The sequence below is a fragment of the Salvelinus alpinus genome, chromosome 23 (assembly GCF_045679555.1).
Source record: "Salvelinus alpinus chromosome 23, SLU_Salpinus.1, whole genome shotgun sequence".
In the NCBI taxonomy this organism is placed as follows: domain Eukaryota; kingdom Metazoa; phylum Chordata; class Actinopteri; order Salmoniformes; family Salmonidae; genus Salvelinus; species Salvelinus alpinus.
The window spans coordinates 44325093-44341455 of record NC_092108.1 but is presented as its reverse complement, the minus strand read 5'-3'; the positions used below and the strand labels follow the sequence as shown (position 1 = coordinate 44341455).

The following is a 16363-nucleotide window of genomic DNA, read 5'->3' as shown; positions in this document are numbered from 1 at the left end:
ACTCATTCATAACTAGAGTGCAGAAGCCTGCTCGCCGTCCCGTGATAGATGGAGCCCCATCTGTGAAAAAGCCCACCATTTGATCCCGTATGGAATCTGTTTATCGTCAACGTAGCCACTCAGCACACTGAACATCCCCTGTGCCGTTTCATGCTCGGGAATCTTGAGACAGAACAATATGTCCTCGTGAATAGCATCCCCCGACATGTATAGCGAAAAACAGTCAAATGCAAGGACATTTAGGCCCTCACCATTTAGAGAGCATAAGCTGGGGAGGTTTTTGAGTCATTCAGTCAGAGTTTCCTCGTGATTGCTAGCAATAGCGTCAATTCTTTGTTTAACAGTGTTATCTGACAATGGTACTGATCTAAGTTTCTGTGCTTTTGCGTTTCCCCCACATTGTTTTCACCATATCAATTGCGGCTGGTACTATCAAAGTCTCTGCAATAGTGTGTTGTTTCATAGCGTAGCCATTCACCGTGGGACGATCAAGTGCGGCCTTTTCCCATGATCTAAGGTGGCTCTGTGGTTGAATTGTGTCTTTTAGATTTGAATCATTTTCATTTAGAGTTTTAAGGTTAACCAAATTACAATGATTTTGAGATACAAGTACGATATTATGATACAATATATATACAAAAGTATGTGGTTTGATCGGTGTGGAAGAACTTGACTGGCCTGCGCAGAGCCCTGACCTCAACCCCATCGAACACCTTTGGGGTGAATTGGAACGCCGACTGCGAGCCAGGCCTAATAGCCCAACATCAGTGCCCGACCTCACTAATGCTCTTGTGGCTGAATGGAAGCAAGTCCCCTCAGCAATGTTCCAACATCCAGTGGAAAACCTTCCCAGAAGAGTGGAGGCTGTTATAGCAGCAAAGGGGGACCAACTCCATATTAATGCCCATGATTTTGGAATGAGATGTTCGAAGTCCACATACTTTTGGTCATGTAGTGTATCTACTGTATATGTTTTTATATATATATTTATTTCTATCATGATTTTGGAAATTCTCCCACGACCCCTAATTTGGGAACCGCTGGGATACGCTGTTATTCACTGATATACCGTTATTGGTGGAAAGCATTTTTCAGCCATCTTTGATTGTTTAATTGGTGATTCAATTCATCTTTATTGTGTTCAATCCTAATTCACTTCCTGAATGCTTTCATTCATTCACTTTCTTCTCTCGCTCAGTCCTACTTCAAAACAGTGAGGGAACATGTGAGCGCAACTTGACTGGCAGCTATTTGATAGGGTTTTACCGAAGAGGAGAGGAGAAAGCTGGGCATTGTGAAGGATCAGAGATGCTGAGAAGCTTCCAAATTAATTATTGAAGGGCTCTCAATAGGACGGTGTTAACTCCTTCGGAACTCAAGGGAGATTCCATGGAGTAGAACTGAGCAAGTGGGGTGAGCGACGGGAACGGAGAATGAGAAATGGAATTGAGCCACTCTCTCAGTTACTGTCATGGTTGTGTTAATTTGGGCACGCGCCAGAAAACATTTTAAGTCCAAGTAGTCCCTCGCTGTTTCAGTCCGTTATCTTTTGTTTGGTGCTGAATGGACATGACCCAGGTGCTAAAAGGCCTCTCTTAGTGGTTATATCTGACCTCTGACCTCTGTCTCCCAGGACTCAACGAGTGCACGCTCAACAACGGCGGCTGCTCTCACATCTGTCTGGATCGACCAATCGGCTACGAGTGCCAGTGTCCCACCGGGTACCAGCTACTGGACAAGAGGACATGTGGAGGTGAATATTGAGAGCACGCGCACACACATATGGCAGTATACAGATGCACACACACACAGACACACACACACACAGACACACACAGTACAGTATAGACACACACACACATAAATAGTACCGTGACCTTTATACCCCCTTCTCGAAATTCCATTCCTTTTTATCAGTATCATTTCTCCATCTCACGCAAAGTTAAAGACTGCTATCTGTTGGAAGAAATGTGAAGACTTGAACCCACAGAGACGGTCTCATATTTTCACCTCTTTTTGAATTGCAATTTTGTCTTCAAAGTACAGCTTTTAAGCCACAGAATTGATTTTACCTTTAATTTTACCAAGCGAGATCTGGTCGGTCCAAGGTGACAGCTCTTTACCCCCCGCATTAAGTTCACAACTGCACCCACATATACACACACATTATGTTCTTCTATCCTCGTGGGGACCTAAAATGTGTATCCTTTTCAAAACCCTAGTTCCCTTAACCCTAACCTTAACTCTAACCTTAACCCGTAACCCTAACCCTAAACCTAACCCCTAAGCTTAAAGTAGCCTTTGTCCTCATGGGAACGTGGGAAATGTCCCGTTTTTTTTAGGTCCTCACAAGGATATAAGAACCAACCAACCAACATACACACCTCCGCCATTAGAGTCCAGTGTGATTGATAACCCCCTCTTCCATTCCGCCCCAGACATTGATGAGTGCGAGAGCCCCAACGCCTGCAGCCAGATCTGCATCAACTACAAGGGAGACTTCAAGTGCGAGTGCTACCAAGGCTATGAGATGGACCCTGTCACCAAGACCTGCAAGGCAGAGGGTGAGTGACAGCGGGAGGGAAGGGGGGAGGGAGAGAGTGAGGGATGAAGGGAAGGACAGACAGAGGGAGGTAGAGACATCAAGTATGAGTGCTACCAAGGCTATGAGATGGACCCTGTCACCAAGACCTGCAAGGCAGAGGGTGAGTGACAGGGGGAGGGAAGGGGGAGGGAGAGAGTGAGGGATGAAGGGAAGGACAGACAGAGGGAGGTAGAGACATCAAGTATGAGTGCTACGAAGGCTATGAGATGGACCCCGTCACCAAGACCGGCAAGGCAGAGGGTTGAGTGACAGCGGGAGGGAAGGGGGGTAGGGAGGGAGAAGGAAAAGAGATGAACCCCAAACCGATCCCTAGCCCATACCCCTTAAAACCTCTTATGGATCCCTTCACGCGCCAATCCCTTTAGCGGGATCGATTTGACAACATCCAGTGAAATAGCAGCGCGCCAAATTCAAACTACAGGAATATCAATATTCAACATTCACGAAAATATATGTGTAATGCATCAAAATATAGCTTAACTTCTTGTTAATCCAGTCGCTGTGTCAGATTTCAAAAAGGCTTTACTGCGAAAGCAGACCATGCGATTATCTGAGGACAGCGCCCCGCATACAAACACATGAAAATAATTTTTCAACCAGGCAGGTGCGACACAAAAGTCAGAAATAGCCATATAAAAATGCCTTACCTTTGAAGATCTTCTTCTTTTTGCAATCCCAAAGGTCTCATTGCCACAATGAATGGTCGTTTTGTTCGATAAATTCCTTCTTTATATCTCCAAAATGTCCATTTATTTGGCTCTGAAATACACCGGTTCCAACTCACCCAACATGACTACAAAGTATCAAATAAGTTACCTGTAAACTTGGTCTAAACATTTCAAACAATGTTCCTAATCCAACCTCAGGTATCCTAAAATGTAAATAATCAATCAAATTTAAGACGGAATAAACTGTTTCTAATACTTGATAAAAACAACGTGAAGTGCGTTCCAGTTCACGCGCACCAAAACAGTAAAGCCCACCTGGAGTGACACTTCTTCATTTCTCAAAAGAAAAACATCGAACAATTTCTAAAGACTGTTGACATCTAGTGAAAGCCATAGGAACTGCAACCAGGTTCCTCATAAATAGGGATTCCCATAGAAAACGATTGGGAAATCCTATGACCTCAAATTTTTTCCCCCTGGATGGTTTGTCCTCGGGGTTTCGCCTGCCAAATCAGTTCTGTTATACTCACAGACGTTATTTTAACAGTTTTAGAAACTTTAGAGTGTTTTCTATCCAATGCATATATGCATATCCTAGCTTCTGGGCCTGAGTAACAGGCAGTTTACTTTGGGCACACTTTTCATCCGGATGTCAAAATACTGCCCCTTAGCCTTAAGAAGTTTTAAGCGCTCATGTAAATCTGAAAGAGTTGGATAAGTGTATGCAGTATGGTTAAAATTATACCAAGACTATCAGATAGCAAGGTGGAGCTTTCAGCGTTGTTCATATCCATTCTCCTGAGATCTAGTTCCTATGGATGTGTGGCACATGGCACAGGAGCTGGAGATTAAAAAAAATATTTATACAGAAGACTATAAGGTTATATCCGCTCTCTGTTTGCTGCATCAACAAGCACCCGAGAGGTTCAATTAGGTGTGTCTGTATTTCAGGAAAGAAACAACACCCTTAGCACCCATATAAAGGTTTTAATGCCATATTGGTTTTTGATAACAAAGAAGCACTTACATTTTCCTCTGAATTATCTTGTTGCTCCTCGTTGTCTTTTCACGCACCTGGGTTGGTACGTAGTTCATCTAAAACACCTAACAAGTGTCAGTATGACTACTGATTCTCACACACACACACACACACACACACACACACACACACACACACACACACACACACACACACACACACACACACACACACACACACACACACACACACACACACACACATGCACACACACACACAGATGCACACACACACACACACACACAGATGCACACACACACACACAGATGCACACTCTCGTACTTAAACACACACAGCCCAGCCGTGCTAAATTATATTAGTGCATTTTAATGACAGTAATATCACAGCAGTCGACAGGCTTGAGGGACCCGCTGCTACTTTAGTCACACTCACTCACTCACTCATTCACAAACTCACTCAGTCACTCATTCACTGACACACACACACACACACACACAAACCACTGCTTTAGTCGGTGAATGAGCGTTGTGTGTAACTCTCCGACTGCTTCCAATTAGGAAATGCTTTTTTAAGAATATAAACATGGCCTCTTCTCTCCTCTTCTCTCAAATCCTCTCTCTCTTCAAGCTTTTGGGGATTCTTTTCTGATGAGACAAAAATGACAGAAATTACCCTCTTGCCATTGTTATTTGGAGAGGTACTCATGTCACGCTATTAGAAATAATTTGTTGTAATGAGCTAAACTGCTGTGACTCACCTTGGTGCCTCGAGGGCATGTGAGCGTAATTAGATTGATTCAGAATGTAAATACGTCAATCTGTCGCTAAAGCTAGATAGGAAAGTAGTGTGGTTTAATTAGATAATGTTTCTTTATCCTGCTCCACTAGCTTTTGAGTTTTTTTTGGGGGGGGGTTCAGTGTGTGTGTGTGTGCCCTACAGGCAAGAGCATATACAGTGTGCACTTGCGTATCATGTACGCTATGTGGACTTGGCTATTTCAGCCACACCCGTTGCTGACAGGTGTATAAAATCTAACACACCGCCTTGCAATCTCCATAGACAAACATTGGCAGTAGAATGGTTTACAGCGTGAGTCTTTCAGGGTAAGTCTTTCTGGGTAAGGCTACTTAACAGCTTCTACCCCCGAGCCATAATTAATCAAATTGACTATTTGCATTTTAAACTGCTGCTACTCACTGTTTACCCCTACCTACATGTACATATGACCTAATTTACCTTGACTAACCTGTACCCCACACATTGACTCTGTTTACCCCTACCTACATGTACATATGACCTAATTTACCTTGACTAACCTGTACCCCACACATTGACTCTGTTTACCCCTACCTACATGTACATATGACCTAATTTACCTTGACTAACCTGTACCCCACACTGACTCTGTTTACCCCTACCTACATGTACATATGACCTAATTTACCTTGACTAACCTGTACCCCACACATTGACTCTGTTTACCCCTACCTACATGTACATATGACCTAATTTACCTTGACTAACCTGTACCCCACACATTGACTCTGTTTACCCCTACCTACATGTACATATGACCTAATTTACCTTGACTCGGTTATTGTTTTGTTTATTGTGTTACTTTTTTACTTCAGTTTATCTAGTAAATATTTTATTAACTCTTATTTTCTTAAAACTGCATTGTTGGTTAAGGGCTTGTAAGTAAGCATTTCACTGTAAGTTCTACACCTGTTGTATTTGGCGCATGTGACAAATAAAATTAGATTTGATTGGAAAAGTCAAGGGGTGTGAATACTTTCTCACCCCTTCTGTAGAAAGACCCCAGGAAGATAGGCCATAGAATATGAATTCTGGCCATAGAATATGGGCGAAATAAGTTGACCTCTCCACTTTCCCTTCTACAGGGAAGTCTCCCTACCTGATGTTCACCAACCGCCATGAGATCCGTCGGGTGGACCCAGTGAAGAAGGATTACAGCCAGGTGCTGGCAACCCAGAAAAACGCTGTGGCACTTGACATAGACGTGACCAATAATCGCCTGTTCTGGTGCGACCGCTTCCACCGCAACATCTACAGGTACTGGTTCTGACACTTGACCTTAGGGCTGCAATTTACAAAATTCCTGAAACATTCCTCAAGTTCACAGGTTTTTCAGAAATCCTACTTGGAGGATTTCCAATTTAATCATTGCTTCCTGATTCCCACCTGGGAACTTTGAGGGGAAAAAATCTGACCCCTTTCCGAATATATAACCTATGAACTTTGGGAAGGACAATCACTCGCTCCCTCACTCACTAATTTCCTTATGCAATCACCTCTTAGGATTGCTTTGTTTTTGAAAATGTTTGTCTTGAGAAAGAAATATATTTCAAAAGTTGTTCATCTGAACGCATTTCAACACAGATGGATTGGATTAATATGGATTAATCTAGTGGATTATGTACATTATTATATTATCATTTTTTCCTACTTGAGTGGGAGCCAGTCACATTTAATGAACTCATTTGTTTTATCCCTCATACCTCTCTAACCTCTACCTGGTGTCTCTTATCCCACATGGGAGTGTGCTAATTGGGACAGTATATCAGAGAACTGGAATCTATACCCATTACCTATACTCATCTCCCCTGTTGTAAAGGTGCCCAGTCATTAGCTTGTAGGACAGCTCCCTGTGTGGACAGCTGCTATTCTGGATACAGTGTCTCACCTACAGAGACTGACTGTGAGATGAACCCTTTGAAATTAACACAAGGTTAATTTATTTCGTTAAGCCATGGCCAGCCACAAGTGTCACTCTGTTACTGGCACCACTAGGACCATCAGCAACTGAGGCAGAGATTCAAACCAACACAGATTACTGACCTGTGCACTAGAGGTCTTCACGGGTCCAAAAAGTTAAGTCTGTTATTAAATGGATCTGTGGCTTTCCCACCCAACACGATATGCATTAATCCATAAAAAAAAAAACAGACCCGCTCAGAATGAACCCGAGGACAGTCAGACCCGTTCTGAAAAGGCCTGTTGATAATAAGACCCAAACAGACCCGTGCTGGTTCGCATCCCAGACACCCATTCAGATCTGAGAGTAGAACGAAAGAGCGAAAGAAACCTCCGACTGGGTGCTGCCAGCGCCATCAATAAACAAGCGATACTGTCCAAATGATCCACAGTTACGTGTCCTCAAAAATTGCGCATAACAACAACAAAAATATTCGGTTGTGTTTCGATGTGTAGCATATTCAAAACTTCGTAGCCTATTGTTTTATAGGTTTTTAACTTTCCTAAAACATGAATTGCCCCCCTCTGAGATTTAAGAGCTACATTCATCAGGGCATTGCTTGCATGTAGGCCTATAAGCTAAGGCAACCACTGTATGATATTAATAATGCAAAAATATACATAAAGGAAGAGAAGCTTACTCCTAGCCCTAGAGAGACCAAGAGAAAGATAGAGATATCCCGGCAATATGTTCCCAACACCAACAGGCTTCTGCTACACAGATAAAGCATACAGAAGGAAGCTAATTTGTTACTTTTCAATCAGAATATGTTTCATAACATTATATTGTTAGATTAAAGGATTAACTCTGGTAGGTCTAAAACATTCTTCATCACCTCAGGTTCAACTGTCGGAGCCAGTTGGAGGGCTGATGCGTTCTGCCTTCATAGGCCTGCAGTAGCTAGTCCTACTAATATCCATACCACATCAAACCTTGACAACTTTATTAGGGTAGTATCGAAAGTAAGTCAAGTCATTGTTTATAGGGAAAACATGAACAGGTTATTATATTGTGGCATTAAATTAAGTTTTGCATCTCGCCTTTTTTGGGTTTTCCTTTTCATATTTTGAGAGCGAGTAGCCCTAGTAACCCTACCGGTAACTGTATTATGTTGTGTCAAACACAACATTACAGTTGGAACTTAATTTGGCCAAAGAAAATGGCTGAACATAATGAAACAAAACACTTGTTGCATATTTAAAGAACTGATTTGGGGAAAAAAGACGGCTAATTATAATCCTACATTGAAATCATACATTTAAAAGAATCTTCATAAATGTGTCTTCAGCAGGGATATAAATCTCCTCTGGCAGACCGTTACCAGTCTGACGTTTGCTCAAGTATAAATCCCCTTTAAAATGCAATCACAGTGCACAGGTTGTCTATCTGCGTTGAATCCTGGCTCTTACTTTCCCTCTTTTGAGGTAGCTGGTGCAAGTCTTTGAGTGTGATTCACAAGCTTTTCTTTTTACACCCCTATCTATTGTCATATTGCCATCCCCCAGTGCTCTGATCCCGGAGGCCAGTGTCCCGTCCCAGCAGGTGACCCTGGTGGACTCTGGCTCTCTCCTCTCGCCCGAGGGCCTGGCCCTAGACTGGGTCCAGCACAACCTCTACTGGACCGACTCGGGCCACAAGACCGTCTCGGTGGCCTCGGCCTACGACGGCCTCAAGAGGAGGGTGCTGGTGGACACGGAACTCAGCGAGCCCAGAGCCATAGCCCTGGACCCCCAGCACGGGTAAGTGTGGTGTAAACATGCATACAGCAGTAAACAGCTTGATTTCGTGTTGGTTTCCCTAGAATATCATAATATATGCCTTTCAGCAGATGCTTTTTTCCAAACCGACTTAGTCATGCAGGCATACATTTTACATAATGGTGGTCACGGGGATCAACCCACTATCCTGGCTTTCCAAGTGCTCTACCAACTGATCTACAGAGGACCACCATTCCTCTCCCCAGGTTCATGTACTGGTCTGACTGGGGCACCCGGGCCAAGATTGAGAAGGCTGGGATGAATGGGGTGGACCGACAGGTCTTGGTGTCAGATAACATCGAGTGGCCCAACGGCATCACCCTAGGTAAGAGGGCGCGCACACAGACTCACATATATGGTCACATATATACACACACATACACACACAAACACAAACAGATCTAGACAGACCCAGACGCACGCACGCACACACACACACAGGGGGGGTTTACACAACACCACTTTTAGGTGAGCGCCTTACAGTGGGTTTTCACTGCATTAGAAGTTCTGCCCCCAGAGAGATATGCGGGGGATTGTAGGAAGGTAAGCGGCGAGAATCCTGCTAGCGGAGTGGTAGAAAAAGTTCAGCTTTGCTCTACTTTATGCAAATGTCAAGCCAATCGTTGGGTTGGAACGAAGCGTTGGAGCAAAGTGTTGGAGCGAAGCGTTGTCAAGAGGAGGCGCCGCGTTAGATATACCCTGTTGAAAGCGTTTGCTGAAATGCTTTGGTTTTAACAATAACATTTATTTTTCAAGCAAGCTTTAAAAAAAAATCCTCTATCTGTGTGCCTTAGAAACCTTTTAACACTAGAACAGCTGGGCCTCAACCAAATGAGCAGTCATTGTGACTGCAACATTCTAACAGTGTAATTAATACATTTCATATATGCTATTGCAAAAATAATAAGGTCTTGAGTAACATTAGAATACTATTATTATATAACACAACAGAATTTTCATTATGTTATGCAGGCTTTTTGTAAAAACACAAATTTCAAGTGTTCAATCAATTTTATTCATGGAGTGTCTTTGTTACAACTATGAAACAGAAAGCATATGTGTTGGAACACGGTAACAGTTTATTTTTATAACGACAAAAACAAAAAAAATACCCCAACCACCCAAGACGCATGGTCAAATGAAAACATCAGTAGCCTAAACATCATTATGAGTGCCAAGTGGCCTTGATAAATAGTGAAAATCAGCACAAAAGCAATCAAATCAAAGCAAAGTTTATTGGTCACATACACATGGTTAGCAGATGTTAATGCGAGTGTAGCGAAATGCTTGTGTTTCTGGTTCCTACAGTGCAGTAATATCTAACAAGTAATCTAACAGTTCCCCAACATCTACCTAATACACACAAATCTCAAAGGGGTGAATGAGAATATGTACATATAAGTATATGGATGAGCGATGGCCGAGCGGCATAGGCAAGGGTAACGATGTACGCTGAGAGTCGGGAAGCAAGTTCAGGGAGTGAATACATTTAATTAATAAATGAACAAAACAAGACACACTAGCAGCGCACCGACATGAGACAGCTACAATGACGACTGCGGAAGAAACCAAAGGGAGTGACATTTAAAGGGCAGGTAATCAAGGAGGTGATGGAGTCCAGGTGAGTATCATTATGCGTGTAACGCTGGTGACAGGTGTGCGCCCTAACGAGCAGCCTGGTGACCTAGAGTCCGGAGAGGGAGCACATGCGACAGCAAGGTGCAATAGATCGTATAAAATACAGTATATACAGTTGAAGTCGGAAGTTTACTTACACTTAGGTTGGAGTCATTAAAACTCGTTTTTCAAACCACTCCACAAATTGTTAACAACCTATAATTTTTGGCAGGTCGGTTAGGACATCTACTTTGTGCATGACAAAAGTAATGTTTCTAACAATTGTTCACAGACAGATTATTTCACTTATAATTCACTGTATCACAATTCCAGTAGGTCAGAAGTTTACATACACTAAGTTGACTGTGCCAAAAAATGATGTCATGGCTTTAGAAGCTTCTGTTAGGCTAATTGACATAATGTGAGTCAATTGGAGGTGTACCTGTGTTCTGTCTCCTAGAGAGGAACGTACTTTGGTGCGAAAAGTGCAAATCAATCCCAGAACAACAGCAAAGGACCTTGTGAAGATGCTGGAGGAAACAGGTACAAAAGTATCTATATCCACAGTAAAAATGGGTCCTATATCGACATAACCTGAAAGGCCGCTCAGGAAGGAAGAAGCCACTGCTCCAAACCGCCATAAAAAAGACAGACTACGATTTGCAACTGCAAATGGGGACAAAGATTGTCCTTTTTGGAGAAAAGTCCTCTGGTCTGATGAGACAAAAAATAGAACTGTTTGGCTATAATGACCATCATTATGTTTGGAGGAAAAAGGGGGAGGCTTGCAAGCCAAAGAACACCATCCCAACCGTGAAGCACGGGGGTGGCAGCATCCTGTTGTGGGGGTGCTTTGCTGCAGGAGGGACAGGTGCACTTCACAAAATAGATGGCGTCATGAGGAAGGAAATTTATGTGGATATATTGAAGCAACATCACGACATCAGTCAGGAAGTTAAAGCTTGGTTGCAATTAAGTAACCCCAAGCATACTTCCAAAGTTGTGGCAAAATGGCTTAAGGACAACAAAGTCAAGGTATTGGAGTGGCCATCACAAAGCCCTGACCTCAATCCTATAGAAAATTTGTGGGCAGAACTGAAAAAGCGTGTGCGAGCAAGGATGCCTACAAATCTGACTCAGTTACACCAGTCCTGTCAGGAGGAATGGGCCAAAATTCACCCAACTTATTGTGGGATGATTGTGGAAGGCTACCCGAAACATTTGACCCAAGTTAAACAATTTAAAGGCAATACTACCAAATACTAATTGAGTGTATGTAAACTTCTGACCCACTGGGAATGTAATGAAATAAATAAAAGCTGAAATAAATCATTCTCTACTATTATTCTGACATTTCACATTCTTAAAATAAAGTGGTGATCCTAACTTACCTAAAACAGGGAATTTTTACTAGGATTAAATGTCAGGAATGGTGAAAAACTGCGTTTAAATGTATTTGGCTAAGGTGTATGTAAACTTCCGACTTCAACTGTACATATGATATGAGTAATGTAAGATATGTAAACATTATTAAAGTGGCATTATTTAAAGTGACTAGTGATCCATTTGTTAAAGTGGCCAGGGATTGGGTTTCCATGTAGGCAGCAGCCTCTCTGAGTTAGTGATTGCTGTTTAGCAGTCTGATGGCCTTGAGATAGAAGCTGTTCTTCAGTCTCTCGGGCCCAGCTTTGATACACCTGTACTGACCTCTCCTTCTGGATGGTAACGGTGTGAACAGGCAGTGGCTCGGGTGGTTGTTGTCTTTTGATGATCTTTTTAGTCTTCCTGTTACATCGGGTTCTATAGATGTCATGGAGGGCAGGTCGTTTTCCCCCAGTGATCGCGTTGTGCAGACCGCACCACCCTCTGGAGGGCCTTGCGGTTGAGGGCGGAGCAGTTGCCGTACCAGGCTGTGATACAGCCCGACAAGATGCCTCGATTGTGGATCTGTAAAAGTTAGTCAGGGTTTTGGGTGACAAGCCAAGTGTCCTCAGCCCCCCTGAGGTTGAAGAGGTGCTGTTGCACCTTCTTCACCACGCTATCTGTGTGGGTGGACCATTTCAGTTTGTCGTTGATGTGTACACCGAAGAACTTGGTGTACACACCTTCTCCACTGCTGTCCCTTCAATGTGGATAGGAGGGTGCTCCCTCTACTGCTTCCTGAAGTCCACGATCATCTCCTTTGTTTTGTTGACGTTGAGTGAGAGATTGTTTTCATGACACCACACTCCGAGTGCCCTCACTTCCTCCCTGTAGGCTGTCTCGTCATTTTTGGTAATCAAGCCCACTACTGTTGTGTCTTCTGCAAACTTGATGATTGAGTTGGAGGCATGCATGGCCACGCAGTCGTGGGTGAACAGGGAGTACAGGAGGGGGCTGAGCACGCACCCTTGTGGGGCCCTAGTGTTGATGGTCAGCGAGGTGGAGATGTTTCCTACTTTCACCACCTGGGGGCGGCCCATCAGAAAGTCCAGGACCCAATTGCACAGGGTGGGGTTGAGGCCCAGGGCCTCCAGCTTGATGATGAGCTTGGTGGGTACTATGGTGTTGAATGCTGAGCTGTAGTCGATGAACAGCATTCTTACATAGGTATTCCTCTTGTACACGATGGGATAGGGCAGTGTGCTGGCAATTGCATCGTCTGTGGACCTGTTAGTGCTTTATGCATATTGATGTGGGTCTATTGTGGCCGGTAAGGTGGAGGTGATATGATCCTTGACTAGTCTCTCAAAAAGCACTTCATGATGACAGAAGTGAGTGCTACGGGGCGGTAGTCATTTAGTTCAGTTATCTTTGCCTTCTTGGGTACAGGAACAATGGTGGCCATCTTGAAGCATGTGGGGACAGCAGACTGGGATAGGGAGCGATTGAATGTGTCCGTAAACACACCAGCCAGCTGGTCTGTGCATGCTCTGGCATTATAATGAATTATAATGAATGTGTCAATATGACAGTAGTAAAAAGTAGTCAGTCATTGTCAGCTCGTGCTTACATTGAGTGCGTCTTCACGCAATGGCATCAGTTGGATTTAATTGAGCTGTTATCCCTTGTCCTAACAGATACGTTCTTCGTAACGTTCACTTGCTTGACGCACTTTAACAAAGCCTTGTTTGCTTGTAGTGCTTGATAGTCTCCGGTACAATTACGCATGCTCTCACTGTGTAGCCTACTCCAAGTAGGTCAGAGTAGACTGATAAGACTGCTTTGATTTGGTGGACTGATTTAGGGTACATACCATTTAGAGATTATGATTAGAGTATACCAATGCAATAGAATGGCCCACCCTGTTCTTCATTCACGATTGGCGATTACATCATTATGCATCGTTCACTTCCCCTCGCTCATCAACTCACCCATTCTCCCCCTTTCTCCCATCATACTTTAGTATATTTAATCTGTTGTTATATGGGTTAAAATTAGTTTCGGTATAGTTTAGGTTCAGTATCGAGGCAGTTATCGGGGTGATTATCAGCTGGGGAGAAGGAGCAGAGCAGGCCAAACTGTCGGGAAAAGGAGGGTCAACGGGGGAAAACCATTTAAAAAATGACATGCTCTCCTAAAACTGGTTATAACTCCAGTTCTGTTTGTGATATTAAGGTTCTAACACTGACGATGTGTTATATAGACTTATTTTGGAAAAATCAAGGAGCAGTCAAAATATCTGCTTTAGCAGTTCCAATATTAATAATGATAATACAGTCCATTTGTAAAGTGCTTTTCCTTAGTTTCTTACTTTGTTCTGGTTTGGTTTTCACTAGTTTTGTTACATAGTGAACTTAGACTTTTACAGTTGATAACTCATCTCCTTCGAGTTGAAACTTCTTGATCTAACCCCAATTGATCGTTTGACTAAATATTATAATGAGCAATGTTTTCGGAGCTGTATGTCTGCCCAAGTGGCCATCAATGTGTGTGTGGGTGTGTGTGGGTGTGTGTGTGTGCGTGTGCGTGCGTGCATCAGATGTAGCCAACAGGCGTCTGTACTGGGTAGACTCCAAGCTGCACCTCATCTCCAGCGTGGACCTGAACGGGGCTCACCGCCGGACACACCTGTCCTCCTCAGAGAGACTGGGACACCCCTACGCACTGGCCGTGTTTGAGGTGAGAGAGTGTGTGTGTGGTTTTGCCGGTGTGTGCCGCTCTAATGGGAACATCTTGCGAGTGAAAGGTTGAGCGAGCAGAGGAATGAGATAGGTGTCTGTGGACACGCCTTTAATGAGCTGAAATAAAGGCTGATGAGAAGTTGGAGACACAGAGAGTGGGAGGAAGGGAAGGAGAGGAATAAAAGGTGAAAAGAGAGGGGAAGGGGCAGAGAGAGAGAACTTTATTCTGGAAAAATCAAGTATAAAAACATTCTCTATGTGGGTTAAGATGGGAAATGAAGGCCTGACAATTGTCTATTCAATTACTGTATATACGTTCAGTTAGGGTTGCATATTACAGTAACTTTCCCAAAATTCCCAGGTTTCCCAGTTGGAAGATTACTGGAATCAGGAAGGAAAGAGCAGGAAATCAAGAATCTGTAAAGTTACCAGAATTTTGCAACCCTTGTCCCATTTGTCCTAGGATCAGCCAGGGTGCACAAAAATTATTTGTGTAACGCCAATAGTTTTACAAGCGTTGTGTACAAGCTACAAAAGTTAAAGGGGTAGTTCACCCAAATTGCAAAATAACACATCGGTTTCCTTAAAGGCCCAGTGCAGTCAAAAACTAGTTTTATATATATTTCCATACTATGAGGTTGGAATAATACTGTGAAATTGTAAACATTTTGATAATAGCCTTTTAGTGTAAAAGCTTAAAATTCAGCCTGTTTTGGTGGGATGGAGCTTTGGCCTGCATGGTGGATTTGTTAATAGACAAATAAGAAAGAAAGTTCCAAACCTCTCTGCCAATAACAGCTAGTTTTCAGTTTTCCCCATCCCCACTCAGACCACTCCCAGACATTCCTAGCTAAATTATTTATTGAGAAATTGAGCTTTGCCAAGAAGCTATTTTTGTTTATTTTTTACCATTTTAATTTAATAGAATCTCAGTAAGGCACTTAATTGTTACCCGGAAAGGATTTTATATTGAGATAAAAACATCTGCATTGAACTTTGAAGCAATCTATGGACAATGCATGACAGCAATCCATGCTTTGGTTTTGTTTACCTGGCCACTGTTTCAAATGCTAACTTTTTTGCGCGTCATGTCCAAATCATCCATAAGTAACTTCATTGAGCTACACAATCAACTTGTGATTTTTTTTATGGCTTTTTCGAGGTATCCAATTGGTAGTTATAGTCCTGTCCCATCGCTGCAACTCCCGTACGGACTCAGGAGAGGTGAAGTTCGAGAGCCGTGCGTCCTCCGAAACACAACCCAGCCAAGCCGCGCTGCTTCTTGACACAACACCCACTCAACCAGGAAGCCAGCCGCACCAATGTGTCAGAGGAAACGCCGTACACACCTGGCGACCATGTCAGTGTGCATTGCGCCCGGTCCGCCACAGGAGTCGCTAGTGTGCGATGGGACAGGAACATCCCTGCCGGCCAAACCCTCCCCTAACCCGGACGACGCTGGGCCAATTGTGCGCCGCCCCATGGGTCTCCCGGTCGCGGCCTGCTGCGACGGAGCCTGGACTCGAACCAGGTCCTCTAGTGGCACAGCTAGCACAGCGATGCACTGCGCCACTCGGGGGGCCTTAAGTATGATTTTGACATGAAGCACAAACATGCTAATATACTGTAGGTACCATGTCTTCCTAATTCAATATCTAGACAAAATTTTTTTTTATGTCTTTCAAATATCATTAATTTCCAACTTGACTGTCCCCATTACCCTCCCCATTACCCTTCTGAGACAGAAACTCCAGAAGTAAAGACAGCCATTAAGTAATTAATGGCGCTACACAGGCGGAGCGATCGTTACCCTGGGCTGCTATCTTCTCCTAAACAA

The 16363-nt window shown here is 43.5% G+C and overlaps 1 protein-coding gene across 3 annotated transcripts in view; it reads left to right on the top strand.

Moving 5' to 3' along the window:
• Positions 1 to 16363, top strand: part of LOC139551130 (low-density lipoprotein receptor-related protein 8-like) — a 170050-nt gene that overhangs the window by 131911 nt on the left and 21776 nt on the right. For all 3 annotated transcript variants that reach the window (XM_071362540.1, XM_071362539.1, XM_071362538.1), the window contains 6 exons: positions 1634 to 1753; positions 2439 to 2564; positions 6175 to 6346; positions 8555 to 8788; positions 9013 to 9131; positions 14385 to 14524. In XM_071362540.1, coding sequence (XP_071218641.1) covers positions 1634 to 1753; positions 2439 to 2564; positions 6175 to 6346; positions 8555 to 8788; positions 9013 to 9131; positions 14385 to 14524 — 911 coding nt within the window. The remainder of the gene's footprint in view (positions 1 to 1633; positions 1754 to 2438; positions 2565 to 6174; positions 6347 to 8554; positions 8789 to 9012; positions 9132 to 14384; positions 14525 to 16363) is intronic.